The sequence below is a fragment of the Podarcis gaigeae genome (assembly GCF_964106915.1).
Source record: "Podarcis gaigeae genome assembly, chromosome: 7".
NCBI lineage: Eukaryota > Metazoa > Chordata > Lepidosauria > Squamata > Lacertidae > Podarcis > Podarcis gaigeae.
Genome location: NC_139683.1, coordinates 80390650 through 80414310, shown reverse-complemented (window position 1 = coordinate 80414310; position 23661 = coordinate 80390650). Strand labels below are relative to the sequence as shown.

Genomic DNA, 23661 nt, shown 5'->3' with positions numbered 1-23661 from the left:
GGGAGAGTAGCAAAAATAATTTAGATATTTTTTCCTTTCCTCTTAATATTTATTTAACATATTTACAACCCACCCTATGTCACATATTATGGTGGGAAACAATAGTTTCAATTAAGAACAAATGCATAATCAAAGCATCAGGATTGCTAGATTCATTCATCATCCATTTTAAAACTACTTAGCATAATCTATAAATGTCCTAAATTAATACCAATTCATTTTATAATATCTATCTATAATATTGATGTGAAATTAACTTTCTCCCCTTTAGTCTGCATTTTACACAAACATTTATTAGCTAACCACAATGAAGGCCATGGAGAATGGATGCGGAGAATTCACATGTGAGACAAGGGCTGTAGGTTGGGGTGAGATTTCACAGCCTTTCCCCATGGATTTATCTATGTTACACTGCACTAGCCATTAATATGTAATCAAGAGAAAATAGTGATGACTGTAAGACAGCTACAAAACAGCAAAAGATCTTGAGAGCAGAGGTAAGCAGAAGTATAAAAGGACAGAGTAATTATCCGGGTGTGGGATTTGAGCATTTGGAAGGGATTAAACTGAATGGGAAGAAACCCATTTACCCTACCTAAAATTCCTCAGAGGAAGAGTGGGATTAACAGGGTGATAAGATAGGAGATAAACCAAGATAAGTTTGAGGCAATTGAAAAGAGGACATAGGCACATGTAGTCTATGAAGCTTATACAGTACTGAATTTATGATCAGTTTAGTCTGAAAAGTCGATACTAAGACTCAAAGTTCAAATCATTCTAATCTAAGACCAGCATCATTTCTCTTCTAGGACAAGATTTTCTGTTTTCTGTTTGTAAACTTTCAGCTCAAGATACAATTTGAATTCCTCAATAACTCACGGAAATATACACCCCAACTTTAAATAATGTAGCATCATCTAGAGCACCTATGGACATAGCACCCTTCATAAAGATTTAAATAAAAGTGCCCCTGTCCACAGACTTATGCCCTGGGGGGTTACATCTAATTCTGACTACTGTAACATTCTCTGCAATGGAGCTGCCATTGTGTTCAGAAACTTCAGCCTGTTTCATAATGCTGCAGTCACAGTATTGATCAGAGTACTGCTAGTTAGAGGAACTCCCAACAACTTCACTGGCTATTGGTCCATTTCTGGGCAAAATTCAACATGCTTGTTATGATCTACGAAGTCCATTACTACTTGAGATTCAATTATCTAAAAGACAGTTGTTTCCCATGCACGCCTGATAAGGTTTTTATGGTCAGCAACATCATGTCAGGGCATGTCCTGCCAACATCTAGAGCACAAGAAATCAAGAGACAATCTTGGTGGCTGCTCCCAGATTCTGGAACACCTTGATTAGAGAGACCCAGCTAGCCCTGTTTTTGATGATCTTCCACCAGAAAACAAGTATGTTTTTATTCAGACAGGCATATCACCCATAAGCTGGCTACTTATGGCCATTGTAAAAATGGTACAATTAACTTAGTTTTATTGAAATGCTTTAGTTGCCCTGCTTTTATGCTTCTTACTTCATATTTTGTTCAGAATTTGGTGATGGAATGGTGGGATACCAATTTAACAAATCAATATATATAACATTAAAGATGGGAAGCACAAGAAAAGGGGAAGAAGAAGGAAATATATTTCATATCCTCACAAAAATACAATCAGTTACAAATGCATGGCAAACAAGTTATGTGAAGTTTCTTTGTCAGAGGGTTAGTACTTGATCCAGCTCACACTCATTTGTGCCTTCAAGCTAGAAGTTTGGCGTTATGTAATTAAGAACCTAACTACCCTTCCATGCAAATTTGTGTAAGTTGCTTTGTATTTTCAAACTGGGATGTGTGGACTTTGAGGAGAGTATTTAACTTTTTTCCTGCCCACAATTTCCCTACTCTGCATTGCTACTCCACCAGACTTCTTTCTTCCTCGTGGATGCCATGCTAAAACCATGGTTGGAATCAACGATGTGTTGCAATATTTGCTATCAAAGCTTCTGGTGGAAGGTAATGCTCTTGCACATAGTCATGTCAAGTGATTCAATCTAGAACTAATGTAAAAAATCATAGAATCATAGAGTTGGAAGAAACCACAAGGGCCATCGAGTCCAACCCCCTGCCAAGCAGGAAACACCATCAGAGCACTCCTGACATATGGTTGTCAAGCCTCTGCTTAAAGACCTCCAAAGAAGGAGACTCCACCACACTCCTTGGCAGCAAATTCCACTGTCGAACAGCTCTTACTGTCAGGAAGTTCCTCCTAAAATTTAATAAATAAATAAAATACATTTGATACCAGAGTTGGATAAACTGTGTCTTCCCAAAGTCTCTTGTTTTCAAAGCCAACTTCTAGCTTGGCTGTGTCATGAATACAGGTTGTATTTTTAGTCACATTTCTGCAAAGTAAAACATAAAATATGTATCTCATTTGTATTCTGCAACAACAGAAAAGACTAAACATCCATTTGGAACAACTTTTTATAAATTGAGTATTTTGCCAACATTAAGCAAGAAAACTTTTAGGATATTTCCCCCCCTCATATGCATGATAATTAAATAAAGATGAACTGCTAAGTGCCAACCTGTTTGTTTTCAAAAACATTTTTTAAAGCAGTTTTATTGTACAACATATATGTGGATCTGTTTCATACACTGCAAAGCAATTATTTTGCTACACAAAAATTTAATTTGTTTTTAAAAGAGGTGTTATTGCTGAGCCCTTTTTAAATCACTTCTATTTTTTCAATGTTTCAGTCTGATTTGTGATGAATTAACATTTTATTGCTGATCTTTATTTGATTTCATTAGCTGCAGTTCTTGATTTTTAATGTAATTTTAGATATTTCAACTAAATTACTATTATATGTTTAGCTGGGAAACTGTTTTGAATATTTTGATGGGAAGGCAATGCATGTAAACATTGTGGGCCAGTTCATATCAAACCCTAAACCAACACAGCCCATGGCCCACCACCAGCAGGCAGCCACTGACAGATGCCCCTGAAGGGAAAGTGGCTCTCAATGGGCGTGTTGGTGGGTGTAAGGTTCCCCCCCCCAAAAAAACACACAGTTTAGCATTACCCGAATAAACTTCTAAGAGTTTCTGACTTGAGTGCTTCTGCTGTCCTTTGCAATCCTAGTACACACCAGAAGAAGAGACTGGAACCATCTGCCTAAACTTTTAATCTGAAAAGTGTTCCCTGTTGCATTTAATCTTGGGGAACTCTCCTTTAGATTAAACTCTGGTTAGCAAGCAAACCAGGATAAGAAAAAACACAGCTTGATCTGGCTTGTTTTGAGCTAGCTAGAATTTAGACTAATCAGAGTTCTCCAAATTACACCACAGGGATTAAAAATATAGGCAGATGCTTCAGATCCCCCTCTTGTGTGTGAAATGGGAAGGGAGGAGGAAATATTTTAAAAGTGGTTTTTTAAAAAATTTAATTGCATTTATATCCCACTATTTACTCCAAGGAACTCAAGGTGGAGTGCATTGTTCTCCCCACTCCTCATTTAATCCCCACACCCCTGTTATGTAGGTTAGGCTGAGAGCTAGTGGCAGGCCTGAGGTCACCCAGTGAGCTTTATGGCTGAGTGGTCTCCTAGGTCCTAGGTTTAGCAAGCCCAAGGTTTGCTGTGGCTCATTTTTGCAGTGCTAAATTTTGATTTAGCATCATATGTGAACTGCCTGAGGTCTGTGGTAGCAACAAAATAAGAATGATTGATTGTAGTTTTTGAAGTGCTTCCTTAAAACAGCCACTTAACAAACAGCACTTTTTACAAGGAATCCAAGCCTCTCCTCTATTGTGGAATTCCATTCTACTCATTTCCTCCTAGGAATGGTTGTATGCTATGTTTTTGCAAGGCAATTCTATGTTTATACAGCATCTGTTTCATGGTGAATACTCAATGTGTTCTCCATCTGGTAATCATAATAACTCTTAGCAATTATGTAACACTTTTGAATACTGTAGTTGACCTGTTGATATTTATCACAGCAGGGCAAAGTTGAGTTTTTACAGTTTCTATGGCCTGGAAATACCTGTTCTTGCCACATGAGTATTCAGCTCTCGGGTGAAATCGACACCAGGAGATACTGACATCACCATTTCACCTTACCAGGAAACGAAGCAAGACTCATACCCTATCCCTCTCTGAACCAGAGCAAATTAATCTATATTTATGTGCAACACTTTCCCTCTGAATTGTAAATGCTTCTAAGTGTGCGTACTTACTATATCATATGACAACTTTTTAAAAACGTTGTCAAATAATCGACACTATTTAGCACAACATTTGAGAAGTGCCATCAAGCATTTTAAAAGAAAGAACGAGGAATTCATGCTGGGTTTAGGAGGGAAGATCTTCACTGACCTGCCCCTGGATATCCGTGGATGTGAAATTTCTACTGTGTCTTCAAGTCTCCTCCACTTAATGGTTCTTTCTGTGTCCACGTTATCTCTTTGGTCACTTCCACTGTTGTCCTTTTAGGATGCATCAGATTGTCAAATTCATTTATTTATTCATTTAAAAACATAAATTTTATTCACTATTACAAGTCTTGCAAGAAGATGTATTAACATATAATATAAACACATTTGTTTGTTTTTGTTTAAACTTAGGAATAGCATCTCAAGAAAGCTAACACTGCAAAAAAATGCATTTGAAAACACATGTTTGCACTTTATTGTTGTTTATGTATTAATAAATGTGTCCTTTAGCAAAAATATATTAATACTTCTATGCCACATGGCTCTCTCCACCCTCATCTCCCTACAACCCCAGTGTGGACTTTGATAGAATAAACGTTTCCCCAACCCTGAAGTACACACTGTGCTCAATAGGCCATATTCCCAAGTAAATGTGTGGCTGCACTCAATTCAATTGTTGTGCAATTCAGTTGTTGTGGATCCCATAGGAAGTGCCACTATATGACAATGTTTCATGTGGAAGGCATGTTCACCAGTGATTTAACCACCTGGTTTTGGATAATCCAGTGACATATCTATATGAAAGTAACTGCACTAGAATTTCAGGGTCCCTGTGGAAATGCTAGATAGGGTCACCCCCAGGGTCACATGGAAACAGTTTTTCAGAAGTGCTCAAATGGGGCCATTACATTAGAATCTCTCCTTTTCCCGTACAGTGGTACCTTGGGTTATGAACTTAATTCGTTCCGGAGGTCTCTTCTTAACCCGAAACCGTTCTTAACCTGAGGTGCGCTTTCACTAATGGGGCCTGCCGCTGCTGCCGTGCCGCCAGTGCGCGATTTCCGTTCTTATCCTGGGGCAAAGTTCTCAACACGAGGTACTACTTCTGGGTTGGCGGAGTTTGTAACCCGAGGTTGTTGTTGTTGTTTAGTCGTTTAGTCGTGTCCGACTCTTCGTGACCCCATGGACCAGAGAACGCCAGGCACCTCTGTCCTCCACTGCCTCCCGCAGTTTGGTCAAACTCATGCTGGTAACCTCGAAAACACTATCCAACCATCTCGTCCTCTGCCGTCCCCTTCTCCTTGTGCCCTCCATCTTTCCCAGCATCAGGGTCTTCTCCAGGGAGTCTTCTCTTCTCATGAGGTGGCCAAAGTACTGGAGCCTCAGCTTCACAATCTGTCCTTCCAGTGAGCACTCAGGGTTGATTTCCTTCAGTATGGAGAGGTTTGATCTTCTTGCAGTCCATGGGACTCTCAAGAGTCTCCTCCAGCACCATAATTCAAAAGCATCAATTCTTCGGCGATCAGCCTTCTTTATGGTCCAGCTCTCACTTCCATACATCACTACTGGGAAAACCATAGCTTTAACTATACGAACCTTTGTTGGCAAGGTGATGTCTCTACTTCTCAAGATGCTGTCTAGGCCCGTCATTGCCCTTCTCCCAAGAAGCAGGCGTCTTTTAATTTCGTGGCTGCTGTCACCATCTGCAGTGATCATTGAGCCCAAGAAAGTAAAATCTCTCACTACCTCCATTCCTTCCCCTTCTATTTGCCAGGAGGTGATGGGACCAGTGGCCATGATCTTCGTTTTTTTGATGTTGAGCTTCAGACCATATTTTGCGCTCTCCTCTTTCACCCTCATTAAAAGGTTCTTTAATTCCTCCTCACTTTCTGCCATCAAGGTTGTGTCATCTGCATATCTGAGGTTGTTGATATTTCTTCCGGCAATCTTAATTCCGGCTAGGGATTCATCCAGCCCAGCCTTTCGCATGATGAATTCTGCATATAAGTTAAATAAGCAGGGAGACAAAATACAGCCTTGTCGTACTCCTTTCCCAATTTTGAACCAATCAGTTGTTCCATATCCAGTTCTAACTGTAGCTTCTTGTCCCACATAGAGATTTCTCAGGAGACAGATGAGGTGATCTGGCACTCCCATTTCTTTAAGAACTTGCCATAGTTTGCCGTGGTCGACACAGTCAAAGGCTTTTGCATAGTCAATGAAGCAGAAGTAGATGTCTTTCTGGAACTCTCTAGCTTTCTCCATAATCCAGCGCATGTTTGCAATTTGGTCTCTGGTTCCTCTGCCTCTTCTAAATCCAGCTTGCACTTCTGGGAGTTCTCGGTCCACATACTGCTTGAGCCTTCCTTGTAGAATTTTAAGCATAACCTTACTGGCGTGTGAAATGAGTGCAATTGTGCGGTAGTTGGAGCATTCTTTGGCACTGCCCTTCTTTGGGATTGGGATGTAGACTGATCTTCTCCAATCTTCTGGCCACTGCTGAGTTTTCCAAACTTGTTGGCATATTGAGTGTAGCACCTTAACAGCATCATCTTTTAAAATTTTAAATAGTTCAGCTGGAATACCATCACTTCCACTGGCCTTGTTATTTGCAGTGCTTTCTAAGGCCCATTTGACTTCACTCTCCAGGATGTCTGGCTCAAGGTCAGCAACCACACTACCTGGGGTGTACGAGACATCCATATCTTTCTGGTATAATTCCTCTGTGTATTCTTGCCACCTCTTCTTGATGTCTTCTGCTTCTGTTAGGTCCTTTCCACTTTTGTCCTTTATTATGGAAATCTTTGTATGAAATGTTCCTTTCATATCTCCAATTTTCTTGAACAGATCTCTGGTTCTTCCCATTCTATTGCTTTCCTCTATTTCTTTGCATTGCTCGTTTAAGAAGGTCTTCTTGTCTCTCCTTGCTATTCTTTGGAAATCTGCATTCAATTTCCTGTATCTTTCACCATCTCCCTCGCATTTTGCTTGCCTTCTCTCCCCCGCTATTTGTAAGGCCTCATTGGACAGCCACTTTGCTTTCTTGCATTTCCTTTTCATTGGGATGGTTTTCGTTGCTGCCTCCTGTATAATGTTACGAGCCTCCATCCATAGTTCTTCAGGCATTCTGTCCACCAAATCTAAATCCTTAAACCTGTTCCTCACTTCCACTGTGTATTCATAAGGGATTTGACTTAGATTGTATCTTACCGGCCCAGTGGTTTTTCCTACTTTCTTCATTTTAAGCTTGAATTTTGCTATAAGAAGCTGATGATCTGAGCCACAGTCAGCTCCAGGTCTTGTTTTTGCTGACTGTATAGAGCTTCTCCATCTTTGGCTGCAGAGAATATAATCAATCTGATTTCGATGCTGCCCATCTGGTGATGTCCATGTGTAGAGTCGTCTCTTGTGTTGCTGGAAAAGCGTGTTTGTGATGACCAGCTTGTTCTCTTGACAGAACTCTATTAGCCTTTGCCCTGCTTCGTTTTGATCTCCAAGGCCAAACTTGCCAGTTGTTCCTTTTATCTCTTGACTCCCTACTTTAGCATTCCAATCCCCTATAATGAGAAGAACATCCTTCTTTGGTGTCACTTCTATAAGGTCTTGTAAGTCTTCATAGAATTGGTCAATTTCAGTTTCTTCAGCACAAGTAGTTGGTGCATAAACTTGGATTACTGTAATGTTAAAAGGTCTGCCTTGGATTCGTATCGAGATCATTCTATCATTTTTGAGATTGCATCCCAGTACAGCTTTCACCACTCTTTTGTTGACTATGAGGGCCACTCCATTTCTTTTACGGGTTTCTTGCCCACAGTAGTAGATATGATGGTCATCCGAACTGAATTCACCCATTCCCGTCCATTTTAGTTCACTGATGCCCAGGATGTCAATATTTATTCTTGCCATCTCACTTTTGACCACATCCAACTTACCCAGGTTCATGGTTCTTACATTCCAGGTTCCTATGCAATATTTTTCTTTACAGCATTGGACTTTCCTTTCGCTTCCAGGCATATCCGCAACTGAGCGTCCTTTCGGCTTTGGCCCAGCCGCTTCATCAGCTCTGGATCTACTTGTACTTGCCCTCCGCTCTTCCCCAGTAGCATGTTGGACGCCTTCCGACCTGAGGGGCTCATCTTCCAGCGTCATATGAAAAAGATATGACGCTGGAACCCGAGGTACCACTGTACTAATTTCATGTATGTCTAAGGAACAATGCCTATTAAAGTCACTGGAGTTATGAGTTATTGGGTGCTGAACTGCAGAACCCACAGCAACAGTGCAAACCTATGCATGTCTATTCAGAAATAGGAGCCATAGAGGTCAATGGTCTTGTTCTCAGATAAGCATAAAGGATTACAGCCTAAGGCACCAATGTGCAACAAAATTTACTTTATCTGGTTTCTTTTAGGCACATAGATCATGCAAATGGAAAGCTATATCCAACTAAGTTCTATGCAGAGTAAAGATAAAGGGACCCTTGACCATTAGGTCCAGTCGTGGCCAACTCTGGGGTTGCGACGCTCATCTCTCTTTACTGGCCAAGGGAGCCAGCATACAGCTTCATGTGGCCAGTATGACTAAGCCACTTCTGGTGAACCAGAGCAGCGCACGGAAACGCCGTTTACCTTCCCGCCAGAGCGGTACCTATTTATCTACTTGCGCCTGATGTGCTTTCGAACTGCTAGGTTGGCAGGAGCAGGGACCGAGCAACGGGACCTCACCCCGTCGCAGGGATTTGAACCGCCGACCTTCTGATCAGCAAGTCCTAGGCTCTGTGGTTTAACCCACAGCGCCACCCGCTTCCCTCTATGCAGAGTAGACTCATTCAAATTAATGGAACTATGTTTGTCATATCTATTTATTTCCATAGATCTACTCTGAGTAGGACTAGCACTGGCTAGTCCTACAAGTTTAGGCACATGCTGAAGCAGTTCTGTTCTCCTACCCCATTTCTTTAAACTTAAAAGTATTAATCCTGTCATAATGAATCCCCCTCTACTTTTTCTCATCTTATTGTCTGAAATATACTCACAGAAAATACTCACAGGGTTACAGGCCTCTCTACATCCTGCTTTATCTGAAAATATGCAACATACTTCATAAAAGATAGGCCAATCCAAATTGGTAACTTATTTACTGGCAGACTTAAAATATAACACATTCCAGTACATGGAACTGCACAACTGCAAAAAGTGTAACAGCAAATTTCCAGGAAAAGGAAAGATAAACCTCTCAAACATCTTAACCCTATCATTAAAAAGGTGGCTGATACACACATGCCCAGAGAAAGTGAACACTCCATAGCCAATAGATTTGGATCTGTTTTTGCAGGCCCATGGATAATCAAGAGTTTTTATAGGCCTATAAATTGCAACATCAGGAGGGTCAGGAACTATCCCAACCTGTGCAATATGGGAAAATAGGGAAATCCTGGAGCCAAAATCAATTGTTTGTTTTTCTTGTGGCAATTATGTCAGGTTATATATCTTTAGACATCAAACATTCCTTCTTGAACTTCGGAACTTACCCCACAATGCACCATGCTTCAAGAGATTTAATTCTACATAGACAGTGCAGACATAAGGATAAGGAACAAGAAACATATCACCACGCATGAATCTCAAGTCTGACACTTTTTCCCATTGGTTTAAATCTGATCAGTACAGTTAAGGCTCAGCAGTTCAGCAGCACACTGGAGTAAAAGGAAGGTTGCAAAAATTACGGTGTCATTCCTGGTTCAGTTTGGCTGCAGGGAAGACAGGAATGGAATGCTACTGCCTACCTCTGATAGCCACATGCTTAGTGTGAACAAGTAAACATCCTAGTGCATGGTGAGAAAATTGTCATCACTTCGCTCTTCCCTGGTCCTACTGTCACTGCACTACCCAGAGTTAAGCCATGGTTTGGGCTTAAGGTTACATCTAAACCCAGTTTCATGGTTTGTCTTGCTCCAGACAAATGCGCTGCATCCAATGTTTGTTTTTACATTATTGCCTGTGGATTGTTTTGAGAGAAACAAACCATGAAGCTGGGCTGAGATCTAAGGTTAAGCCAAAGAATAGCTTAGCTCTAGATAGTGTGATGGTGGCAGGAGCAAAACAGCCATGAGTTTCTCACTGTACATCTGAACACTTGCTCATCCATGCTGAACTACCCTTTGGCTTAGCATTATGTGCAGAAGCTAGTAGGGAAAAGAGAAGACACTAATGTATCTGAGTGCAGAATTGGAGGCACCGTGGAGCTTTACACAAAAAGCTTTATGAATCCAATGCTGTACAGTGGTACCTCTTGTTACAATTTTAATTCGTTCTGGAGGTCCGTTCTTAACCTGAAACTGTTCTTAATCTGAGGTACCACTTTAGCTAATGGGGCCTCTCACTGCCGCCATGCTGCCAGCGCGCGATTTCTGTTTTCATCCTGGGGCAAAGTTCTTAACCCGAGGTACTACTTCTGGGTTAGCGGAGTCTGTAACCCGAAGTGTTTGTAACCCAAGGTGTTTGTAACCCAAGGTACCACTGTATTGCAGCATGATAACAGATATAGCACCACAACTTGCAAACCAAATATTTTCTACACTCAAGCCAAGATAACAGATAAATTAAGGATAACAAAATAAATCTACTGAATCTGCATATCTCATGAATATCTTATCTCACTCTTCAATGTTAAAAAAAATCAGACTTAAGAAATCAAGCTTAATAATCTAAGGCTCTATGTACTTTGTAGCAAGCTTTGAAAAGAAGCTGGGGTGAGGACTGGTGTATTAAACTCTAAACTGCCACTCGCTGAAGGAGAATAGCCATTTTTTAGGCAACTGACTGATGGCTGGGTGGAGACTGCTTCATAAACAGAAATTTACTACCTGGATATTATGAAGGAAACTGACATATTACTGCAGTAAATTACCATCGGCAAATAATGTGCAAAATGTCTCTGATTATTTGCACAAGTATTTTCACTTCACTGAAAAGTGATGTTGCATGTTTGGGAGATTTGCTCAAAAATACTTACGGAATTCAACAGGATTTTCAAAATGCACACCTCATACTGTAGCAGAAGTATGCTTTCTATCTTTTAAAAATGTTGCATTCTTACTTCCAATCAAAATTATACCCAGCTTGCACGAGTTTAACCTTTTTCCTCATCTACAATTCTCACCAGCTTGTGCTTGATTATCAAGCCTTCCCATTTAGATGCCCCTTTAATGTTTCACTAGTGCTGATAATTCATCTATTCTCAGCTTCTTAATGTTGTTGTTTATTCTTGTTTCCCGTTTGCCTGATTACCAGCTTATTAGTGCACACATTCGTTCACGTCCTAGTACAAATGCACATTGTTCTAATTCAAATGCTTCCTGGCTTCCAACCGCTTGTCCCTGTTCCCCATCAGAAAGTATCTAGTGCACACTTCTTCATCCCTGTCCCTGATAAGCACATGTGTGTCTATTTCACTGCCTACACATTCAATGGCAACCTACTACCAATAAGTGTTTCTCTTGTGATTTTGTTAAGTAAGACTCTTCTGTGTTACATATGTCAGACAGGTTGTATAAAATCCTTTTCCACATTAGCCCCATGATTATTTATTTTTATTAACAGATTTATAACCACCCCCACCATCAACACGTGTTCCTTAGACAACTTACACTGATAAAAGGATACATGGAAATATTATCAAGTGTTCAGTAGTAAATGGGCATAGATCATTAAGGTTTCCAAGTATTACTCGAATAGCATCCTGGAAGAATTGAAGGAAATTCTGATACTTTATTAGTGCTTACAAATTTCTGATATTAAACACAGTGTAATAGACTGGACTAGCCAGAGTTCTTGTGATAAGGTTGTTATTATGTTTTATCAAGCTAACGTCTAGATCTCCTGATACTTATCCTCAACCTTCCAGGTGTTGCTGAACTATAACAACTCCCATTATCCCATGCTGGCTGAAGCTGATGGAAGCTGGGAGTCCAACAACATCTGCACAACCGCAGGTTCCTCTGCAGTTGACTTTATTACATCTTCTTCTGCTCAAGCAAAAGGATAAAAAAAGTTTGGTGCATCAGTTTCATCTCTATGCTCCCAGTTTCATCTCTGTACTCTGCATAAGTAACACACTGAGCCCATTATACACTGCTTAATAAAAAGAAGACAATAATTAAAAGAAATTATTGTAGGCTTGGCATATTGCAGACTTGGCTTTACAAGGACTTCCAGGTAAAAGGGGTGGTGGAGGATTTCAAGAGTTCAGTAGGGAACCATTAGTCAGTCAGAAATGAAGCTTAGTACCATGTAATACAAACATACCATGAGAACAGAAAAATCATAATTGGGACCATATAAGCAAATGTACTACTCCCTCTTACACAAGACAAAGCCGTGTTTTTTTGCAAGTATTCCTCCCAGCAAACAGGAAACTCCCAAAAAAGCATTCACTGTAAGGTTCAAAGCTATCTGAATGGAACTTGAACTTTAAGTGAGTTCTGTTTTCCCAAAGCAAAGAGGACAAAGTCTAAATTCCGCATCTATCATATGACCCTTTCTGAGATAAATCTGCTGCATATCTTACCTGTAGTTCTTCATTGACAATACTTTCATGAAAATCAATATTAACACTGTAAAACAAACATAACAGAATTTATTTTCAGAACTCAACTGCAAATAGGCATTTAAAACAATTGCAATTACTGTAGTTTAGACTAAATATCTAACTGCTCATATATTCCACTTTCCCCTCCAACGTGGCTTCAAGGATGTGATCAGAGTTTTCTAGTTATATCTGCCCTGAGGGGAACTCTGGCTGATTTAAATAATGGTTTTGTTCAAATGAACCAGGGTCAATCCAGAACTAACATTCTGATATTTATAGTATAGTTATAGTAATAATAATAGCAGCAGCAGCAGCAGCAGCAGCTTGTTACAGCATTTGGCAAGTGTTCAGTGTGCTTCACATCACTGGTGGAGGAAAGGGGAGTGGTGGGTGTGGTCCATCCCAGGTGTCATCCCTGGGGGGGGGTGACATTGCTGCGCCACCCCCTGGAACGCTCGCCCCGCCCCCGGGTGCACAGCATGTGCGCCGCTCCAGGTGCCGGAGCAGCTAGCTCTGCCTCTACTTCACATAACTTCTCTGTTATCCTTACAACAACCCAGTGTTATTAGCTTCACATTGCAGATACGCAGAGGGATGAGAGTGACAGATGGCTTACCTAAGTGAGTTCAGAGATAAAGTTATAGCTTATTCTCTGGGTCATTATGATAAACTAGCTTTAGGATAAGTATCTGTAATATTGTAATACAATTTTTGATTTTAACAAGTCTCAACCTAAGTTCTTTTGAGATGCTGAGCCTATCTTTTATTTCTGCTTCTTAATTTGAACAATTCCTCAATACTGTGAAGGCTTTCAGTTAACTGTCTTGTCATACTTACCTCATAGAGTTGCCATATTTGATCTTAAATTTGTAGACATTTGCTCCTGCATGAAAAAACCTTGTCTCAGGCACTGGATATGTGAATGGTTTTAAAGATGAGTGTTCAGAAAACCAGCCTACTTAAAAGAAGAAGAAACACTATGCTAAAACAAATCTTATCACACCAATTCCATTGTTTGTGGCAAGGCAACCAAAGTGTTATGAACTGGCCTAGTTTTAGAAATTTGTCCAGAAATGTTATGCACAAGTTGATGCTTTATGGGTTCAGCAAATATATTAAAATACAGCAGTTCAGTTTTTGTATGAGGCCAAAATATATGCTGGGATGATTCTCAAAAGTGCAGTTGGAAAGCTGAAAATATGCAGTAATCTTTCCTCAACATGTAGCTCATAAGAACTATTGCTAGTTTTCAAGCCCAGAAGTTTGTTTCTCTTTCCAATGATTGCACTTTTCAGAAAGCATTACTGCAGGAGTTTGCAACAAAGTGGTAAATTAATATGAATGCAAAACTAAGCTGATCCATTATTCTCTTAACCATGCTGGTTCTTGGATCATTAGAGATGACAGTATGTTCTTAATAGATTTTAAAGTAATGGCCTGGTTATGAAGATAAGCACTTCTTATTAAGTCATGTTGTGATCCATGCGTAAGCCATAATGCTATAGAATACAGATTAACCTTCAATTTACTAGGAATCTCATGTAATCTTGCTATTTTATGCCATCACTGCTTCAGTATTTGATATTATAGCCAAAGAGAATTCATTTGTAAAGCAAAATGCAAACATCCACTGAGCAGTGCCACTAAAATAACAGCACTTTCTCAAACTATTAATTTATTACAGCACAAGGGTAGCACAAGCACAAGTCAGTTTATAAATTTTGCAAAACAGGATGTTACTTGGACACTTAAGAAATTTTGTCCTGATGGTGGTAAAATTAGTTTGAGTACTTAGAAAAAGCCCTGCATCAATACAAACAGGTGGGATGGAACATGGTATTTTATACTGGATACTAATTGCATCCTTTTTTTACATATACCATATTTCATGTATGACAAGTCAGTGTTTTGTGGTGGACAGCTTCCAAATTATAGGTGTGAGACAAGGAACGATTTATTGCTGTTTGGCAGAATATTTGCACCAAAATGATTCTCCTTCACAAATGCAACTATTTATTTCATAATATGCTCATGGTAACTTCAGTTGAGCTGCATCAAAAATACCAAATTACAAAGAATTTCATTGGATTTTATTTTCCTCCCAAAGCAGGGAGGAAAAAAGAAAGTCAGGTGGTTCAGAGTTCTGAACCATGAAATTATACATTGCTTGAAGCATAACAACTACATCAGTTGATTAGTCTGATCAAGTCCTGGGTAAATCTCATTATAAATTCAGGAACCACTGGTCTCTCAACCAACACAATTCCAGACAATACAATTCCAGTCGCTACAAGGAATTTTTTTGGGGGGGGACTGATTTACATTTTTGTCTGATCAACCTGAATTCCTTATTTATTTATTTATTTATTTAATGTCATTTTCTCACTGGAAAGGAAAGCGGTTTCCTGTGATTTTCCTGCCAAAAGGACACAGAGCTCATCTCTCATATTCTAGCAGTTGTCGGAATAGAAATAGTCATACACATCCTACAGTTGCATGTTGGTACAAGTGAATGTGAGGTCATTGTGTCGTTAATAAACTGACCCACAAAATAATGTTTCTAAAAATATGGCAAAACCAGCCTCCTGGTAACTTTTCACACTTGTACAACACTTTGTCCAAAGGCTGCCACATCTAAAAAGTTGTTGCTTCCACTTGCATATGCCATATTAATCCTACTTGTTTTCTTAAATTCAATTTTCTTTCTCTCTTTCACACACATACCTAAAATACTCACTCACATACTTTTTCCAGGTTTTAACTCTACTGACTGTACTTCTGCTCACAAATCCTAACATTAATAAAAATTCAAGGTTATATATCTGGGCAATGTTTCTGAAAAACGTTGATCAATTAAAAAATCATCAAATTGATTTTTTTAATTGCTATTAAGTTATACCAAACACACCCTCTAAGTCCCAGCCTGCGATATTTCTGCTGAACCTCTTTGACCCATTATGCTGCAGGGACAGATGTTATTCCTCATTCTACATGGATTACGAGTACAGTTTTTAATTCCTGCCTCCGTCACAAATTCTTTAATCCTACCATCAACCACTCAGAACATCCTATGGGGAAGCCTGGATGGTACTGCAGATTTTTGCATGTGTTACAGCTGCTCGGCAATGCAATGCCCAGTGCGGCAGTAGTACAGCAGACAAAAAGCAAGCAGAAACTGCTTGGCTGGAGCTGGAGCAAGGATGAGAACGCCCTCTCCTGGCAAACTGCAGTCTCTGTTTTCTCTCTTCTAAGCCAAACAGGGAGATAAACACAGAAGAGGGCATTCTAATGAAGCTGAACCCATACATGAACTCCAGTGTGAGACAGCCGTCTTACATTTCTAAGAATCATTTCAAAATAAAACAATTGGAAATATTTACAAATGCTTATTTCTGTGTCCTGAGGGCATAATGAAGTCACATAAATAAATAAAAATGTCTGCCTTACTACTGCATCCAATCGTTGGTCAGCACTGTTTACCACACTAGTTGACAGCGGTTCTACAGGGTTTCAAACATGGGTGCCCTACCCAGGAGTTATCAGAGACTGAGAACATGCAAATCATGTGCTCTGTTCTGGGCTACAGTCCATCCCTTCTTTATATCCTTGTCTATGTCCAGACTAGACCCTCAAAGCCGCTTACAGATAAATACCATAATGAAAACAGAATTGCACAAATCATCAACAATATCTGCTTTGTCTAGCAATAGGCTCTCCAGAGCCCCAGGCACAGGTTTCTGCCAGCCCTGTTACCCAAGATCTTTGAACTAGAGGTGTCTGGAATTGAAACTGAATAAAAGAAAAACACCACGAAACTGAATCCAAAGCATGTGACTCTGAGCTATGGAGTCTTCTGTTAACCAAGGATGCCGCAAACTATGGACAAATCAGGATGTGTTCTTTAAAGGCCATTTCTTACAGAGCTATGGGAAGGAAGGGGTTACATTTGTCACTCTAAATGGGCTCCTAGTGCAGATTTGGAAACTGATCTTCCTCATCAGCTAAGCCTTTTTGACCAGGTTTGTGGTTGTATGTACTGTAGAGTAGTAAAAGAGATAGCCCCAGGCTTTTAAATAGTGAATCCTTTGAGATAGTTGAATTTTAGATCTGCTATACAGTATGTTTTTAAGGATGCTGTATATTTTTCTGTGCTGTTTTACTCTCTGCTGATGAAATCTGTATGCTGAAATTAGTTTACTGTTTTTAATTCTGTGGTTATTATTGTAAAATAATGTTTTATTGTCTATAAGCCACCCAGAGGACACTGTTATGGGGCAGCATGTAAATTCTGCCAATATAAAAAGAAAGTCAATAAACAAGCAATCCTAGGAACTGAAGTTCTATGAGTGACTGAATCTAGGCATCATCTAGAAAGAAAAAAAGACTTTGCACTAAATTACAATCCTATGATTCTTAGAGAGAGCACAACAGTTAACTGGCATGAAAGCACTTTAAGTTTGCAATGAAGATATAAGAATATAAGAATAGGCCTGCTGGATCAAGCCAAAGGCCCACCTAGTCCAGTATCCTGATCTCACAGTGGTCTACCAGAAACTTGTGGAAAGTCCATAAGCGGGACATGAGTGCACAGCTGATTGCAATTAACAGTTTAGAATATTTCTATTAATATGCATAAATGAAAGGGAAGAGGGATAGGACACAATGAAATGCATGTGAATATCAATATTCTAAACAGTTTGCTATAAACAAGCCAATTTGGTTTTATTTACCCTCCAGTTCTCAGTGTTGCCAATCTGCTTAAAACAGCAATAACAAAACTATAAATCTTTCAGTTAAGCAGTATATGGCCACAGAGATCATAGAATAACTTTTGCTCTCAGATTTGTACTGCCTTGGAATGCTATAGAAACAGGAGCAGAGAAAAAGTAAGGCTACAGATAGCAGATTATTTGTATATTGAAAGTGGTGGCATGTCAACAAGCACTGGCACATAGTATGCAAACCCTCTAAGTGTTCCTATTTTCCAGGGACGTCCCTGGTTTAGAGAGGCAACCCCAGTTTCTGATTTAATCCCGGAATGTCCCACTTTTCCTTAGAATGTCCCTATTTTCATTGGAGAAATGTTGGAGGATATGGCATTATCTGACCCCTGAGTCATCTGAAGGCAATTCTGTATAGGGATGTTTTTTTAATGCTTAATTTTTTTAATGTGTTTATGTATGTTGGAAGGTAGCCAGAGTAGGCAACCCTGTAAAGTTGTGTGGGGTATAAATAGTAAAATTATTATTATGGAATGGGACGTCCCTATTTTCATCAGAGAAATGTTGGAGGGTATGTAGTATGTATACTCATCCCACTATCTTATTTGGCTTATAGGTATTGCAAGTTTTGTGGTATCTCAGGAACTGCAAAACCAGTGCATCCAGAGCCAGCCCCACCATTAGACATAGTGAAGCAGCTGCCTCAAGCAGCAAATGCTAGGGAACGATGCAGTATTTGAGGGAAGAGTTGCTTGCCCTGCACAGCCTAAGCTAGCCTGCTGTCTTCAGGAGTAGAGGATGCTGTTTGACTACCAATATTGAAATAACATTCAATTGCCAGTCTAGTTACCTTTTGTACATGGGGACAGCACCATCATGTCGTCTGCTGCAGGCAGCAAAGTGTACTGGATGGCCTGTACAGATCAAAAGAAATCAGTGCATCCTATTTATAAGCAATTATACCTTTATCGCATCACCTCTGACTAAAAATCTTATAGCACAATCCTATGCATGTTTAATCCAGAGGTTTCACAGGATCTTACACCGCAGTAAGCACAGGATTGGAGCCTAAAATTTTGTAGGCACTCTAGTGTTTTGGAAAAAAGGGTGTGTGCCTTTCATCCAACCTGTTTTTGTGATTTTTTTTCATAATCACTAAGTACCCCATCCTAACAACAATACATTATCAGAAATATGACTAGATATTATTATTATTATTATTATTATTATTATTATTATTATTATTATGAGATCTAGTCATATAGAAAATAATGCCATTTCAACACTACTTTTGAAACCAGTAAGATATACCCATTTGGAAAGAGAAATAATGTGGAGCAGGCATCCGTTTTCTAACAACAAAATACAAAGAGAGTCACAAGCAAGGCATATTTATGTACAGTCCTTACAATCTATTCCAGTTAATCGGGAAGCACTTAATCAGGAAATCCACTTAACTGGGACATCTCCCAGGAAACCAATCTAGCCTAATGATGGTGAATGAAAAAGATGATGGGCCATCTCGCTTGGTACTTAGAATATACATTTTGTTGTAGTCTTGCTTCCCTCCCCTCCGCACACCTACTAAATAAAAAAGAACAAGAGGGGCATTGATTAACCAGAATACTAAAAGATCAACTTTTGTTAAATCTGAGAGAGCGTTATGCAACAGTTCTATTTTCTTATAGAATTCATACTGCCAACTCTCAATAGCCATCCGTGGCAAACACAAAAACATCAGTACATTAGTATCCTGTAGCTCCTCACACACTCATCCAAAATCTCCAGAGAAGCTACCACTGGTGGTACTTTTGTTGGTGGTAGCATCCATTAAGCCCCAAAATGGGGCCTTCCGGAAGGCAGGAAGGAGAAGCCTCAGTTCATTAGAGAGGCTTTAGGATTGACCCTTTCTCTATGCCAACCTATAGCTGGGGTGGGTGTGGGTGTGTACACACACACACACACACACACACACATCCCTTTTACAGTGGTACCTCGGGTTAAGTACTTAATTCGTTCCAGAGGTCTGTTCTTAACCTGAAACCGTTCTTAACCTGAAGCACCACTTTAGCTAATGGGGCCTCCCATTGCCGCCGCACGATTTTTGTTCTCATCCTGAGGTAAAGTTCTTAACCTGAGGTACAATTTCTGGGTTAGCGGAGTCTGTAACCTGAAGCGTATGTAACCTGAAGCGTATGTAACCCGAGGTACCACTGTATTTGGAAGTGGAGTGTGAAAGCACAGTGCTTTTTTACTGGGGGTACACAGAGGTACGCATACCCCTAAACATTTTGTGAACCTTTGTGCTTTTGTCCATTTACTGTATTTATTTTTCCTGATTTGAACTATAAAAGGGTGATTTTCTTGAGTCAAAATGAGAGTACCCCTAAACATTTTTTAAAGTAAAAAAGCACTCAGTTCCAGCACCTCTCAGGTGGGCACCATTGCCATGAGTTCCAGAACACCTCTTTTTCTAGAAAAATAGCACTATACAGTAGTACCTCGGGTTAAATACTTAATTCGTTCCGGAGGCCCGTTCTTAGTCTGAAACTGTTCTTAACCTGAAGCACCACTTTAGCTAATGGGGCCTCCTGCTGCTGCCGTGCCGCCAGAGCACGATTTCTGTTCTCATCCTGAAGCAAAGTTCTTAACCTGAAGCACTATTTCTGGGTTAGCGGAGTCTGTAACCTGAAGCGTATGTAACCTGAAGCGTATGTAACCCGAGGTACCACTGTATATATAAACACAAGAGGCAAAAAAGAGGCTAAGAGCATCCCCTCACACCTTTTAATCTGGCTGCCCCATAGTGTCAGATTTAGGGCAGGGTGCCAAGCTGAAGGGGTGCAAAACAACATTTATATGGGCACCTACTAAGAATATTCCTAAAAAAGCAACTGTACTGAAAGGAATTATTGTGGAAATAATAAAGATATTTTTTGGGGGGGGGATTTTGTCCTGCTTCAGGACACCATATTACCAAAGTTTGGCCCTGCTCCCTGCCTGTCCAACTTACGACTGCACTCTTAACAAAACACCAAACTGCACTCTTAACAAAACACCAAACAGTTAGTTGTTGTTGTTCTTGTTTGTTTTTTTAACAACAAGCTACTCAAATGGCAATAAGTTTGTGAGGGGAAATGGTGTTTATGGGTTTTCTTCATCAGCTTTCCCTCCACATGTATAAAGATCTCCTCGTTCTGGAAATAATATATATTATTCAGAATTTAAACAAAACATATTATCTTAAAACATATCATCCTTGATTCCCCCCCCCCCATAAAATGACCCACCCTCCCCTCAGCTCCAATCTCTGGTTTCTCTACAAATGCTATTCTCTGCATATTACAAAACTGCATGTTACAAAACTGTATAAATCCTTGATTTATCTGACTGGTTATTGTCAATAAAAAGTTTGTGAGTGTTTATTCAAAACCTGCCAAGGAGTCCAATTCAGTTTGTTGTTTCTTTAAATACTTTGTAAAAGGTTCCCATTCATCTTTAAAGTCACAGTTATCTTTGTCCCGTAGTTTATGTGTCAATTTTGCCAATTCCCTTGGCATATATTTTGGAGTCGCAAAGGAACACGAAGCCAGTTTTCAGATATTTTCATCGTCAACCTTTTTTACACACACACCAGTTGTCCTTTTTAGAACGACTTTTCCCTCCCTACTTGTTTTAAAGCTGACCCTTCTTTGGACACCTTTCTGGTCTCTGATCAGCCTGAGGCAACTGAGCCTGAGTATGTGGGAGGGAAAGGCATAAAATTACGGGATAAGGCTTTGTAACTGAAGAGTAACCTCTCAGAACATATCTTCAATCTCCCGATTTAATATAAAAGAACAAGAAAGCACAGCTGTCTCCTAATTTGTGGGGGATGGAAGTGGGGAAAACACCCACTAAGTTGCTCCTACATGTCTGGAAAATGAAACCATATGAAGAAATTAAATAATATGTAAATGATTGGCTACACGACCGCCACGTCAATGAAATGTTTAAACAGGACTAAAGAAAAAGGATTTGATGAAAGTGGATCAAAGTTTGAATTAGAGATATTAAGTAATGATTCAAAATTTTGTCTAAAATGTATAAACTGCTGCTTGAAAGGCATTTGAAGGACGAGGAGGTTAAGTCGGTTATGATTCACTGGGCCAAAGATTTTGGGTATAATATACAGCTGAGTGATTGGGTAAAATTTTGGAAAGAAGGTTTAAAATTTACTGCATGCAATGCTCTAAAAGAAAATGTGATGAAAATGATGTATAGATGGTATATAACACCTGTCAAGTTAGTGAAAATGTATAAAGTCAGTAACAAATGTTGGAAATGTATAGAAAAAGAGGGAACATTTTATCGCATGTGGTGGGAATGTAAAAAGGTGAAATGCTTCTGGGAGATGATATATAATAAGATGAAAAAAATGTTAAAATATACATTCATAAAGAAACCAGAAGCATTTTTATTGGGCATTTTGGGGGTGTGGTATAAATAGAAAGGAATGTAAGCTCTTTTTATATGCAATAACAGCAGCAATAATATTATTGACCCAAAAATGGAAGTAAGAAGAATTACCGACGATTGAAGAATGGAGAATGAAGTTAATGGACTATGCAGAACTAGATAAACTAACAGGAAGGATTCGAAACCGGCGGGACCAGAAATTCACGGAAGACTGGAGTAAATTTACTTTGAAAAGTATTTGTGAAGCTCAGACGACGTTTGTAGGTTTGCAAGAAGTTTTGTGAGGAGAATTGGAAGAACTGCAAAATTGGAAAAGGGGAAGGATGATTTGTTAAGAGATGTAAAGGCAATATAAAGTTAAGAAATGCATAAGAAGTGGTTAAAACGGTGGATCATCAGAGGTGCTGATGGAAGTCTAAAAAGATTGTATAAGTGATAAGTTTTGTGGTACATTTTATAATTTATATGTTAAAATCAATTTTAACTTTTTTTAAAAAAAAGGTTGCTGCTACATGTCTCCTCCTGGGAAGCTGTCCTTTTCCACAATCAGCTTCCTTCGTCCATTAACATTTCCTTCCAGTTTGTCAACACTGAGGGGAAAATAAGCAGAGGAGAACTGAATACACGTGTCAATAAAAGGAGTACAGATGGAGGATTCGCAAAAGCAACATGTCCGCTGTGTTCTGTGTGTGTGTGAGAGAGAGAACAGGACAATGAGGAGGGCCTGTGTTGCAACTCCCTCCTCAGTTTCTCTTCCTCCTCTTTTCCTTTTGCCCCTGCCGCCATTTTGTCCTCTCAAAATTAGGCCTTCCGTTGTTTTTATGCCTTTCGTTGTACAGCTCCCCCTGCTGGAATAGTTTCTGGTGACTTCTAAACATTGCAGGCAAAACAATGGCAGGCAAAAAGTGACATTTTCACCTCAAGTTGCAAGGATTTGGCCCCTGCTGGCAAGAATAAGGGTTCCCTCAGCAGTGGCCTTAAACCATGGGTAGGCAAACTAAGACCCAGGGGCCGGATCCAGCCCAATCGCCTTCTAAATCCAGCCCGTGGACAGTCCGGGAATCAGCGTGTTTTTACATGAGTAGAATGTGTCCTTTTATTTAAAATGCATCTCTGGGTTATTTGTGGGGCATAGGAATTCGTTCATTTTTTTTCTCTTCAAAATATAGTCCGGCCCCCCACAAGTTCTGAGGGACAGTGGACTGGCCCCCTGCTGAAAAAGTTTGCTGACCCCTGCCTTAAACCTTCCCGTTTTCTTCTTAAAAACCTTAACCTTTGTGCAAGGAACCCACACAGTTACATGCTGCCCTTTGAAATAATTTCTGCCCGTTCTGTACCTAAACAGCTAGTTCTGGAGCATACGCCTGCTTTCTCAAAAAGACAGTTGAGGCACCAACAAGTGCAACCCACATTAGATTTCAAACTGACCTCCAATCTCAGTCTTCAGTTTAATATGGGGAGAGTTATACTACTAAAAAATTGTGACTGTGACCCCTGCCCCCCCAAAAGCCTGTCAAAGCCCATAGGCCCCCTATTGTGGTCTGTCAGCTGCTTGATTGCCCTATCCTTATTTTTCCAGTTCCAGGCAGACAGTACAAACTGGAAAATCACTCAGCTCTCTCTGAACTCAAAGCAGGCCATGGTACTTGGCTGGTCTGCATTTGGCTTGGTGTAGC

The 23661-nt window shown here is 39.8% G+C and overlaps 1 protein-coding gene and 1 long non-coding RNA gene across 3 annotated transcripts in view; one reads left to right on the top strand and one right to left on the bottom strand.

Moving 5' to 3' along the window:
• The window catches only part of MAJIN (membrane anchored junction protein), a 31248-nt gene extending 7838 nt beyond the window's left edge, over positions 1-23410 (bottom strand). The window contains exons 1-9 of one of the 2 annotated variants that reach the window (XM_083749725.1): positions 23286-23410; positions 18378-18441; positions 13644-13761; positions 12786-12831; positions 11882-11957; positions 9748-9873; positions 9266-9297; positions 4381-4490; positions 2304-2403 (exon numbers count right to left, since the gene is read on the bottom strand). In XM_083749725.1, coding sequence (XP_083605851.1) covers positions 2304-2403; positions 4381-4490; positions 9266-9297; positions 9748-9873; positions 11882-11957; positions 12786-12831; positions 13644-13761; positions 18378-18405 — 636 coding nt within the window. In that variant the 5' untranslated portion in view covers positions 18406-18441; positions 23286-23410. Of the gene's footprint in view, positions 1-2303; positions 2404-4380; positions 4491-9265; positions 9298-9747; positions 9874-11881; positions 11958-12785; positions 12832-13643; positions 13765-18377; positions 18442-19324; positions 19929-23285 lie in introns of those variants that run through there. The other variant, XM_083749724.1, reaches the window with a different exon arrangement.
• Positions 5-12384, top strand: LOC310849500. Its single transcript, XR_014566934.1, has 2 exons — positions 5-1412; positions 12123-12384. It is a non-coding gene; the product is annotated as an uncharacterized lncRNA (long non-coding RNA).
• Positions 23411-23661: the final 251 nt, after the last annotated feature.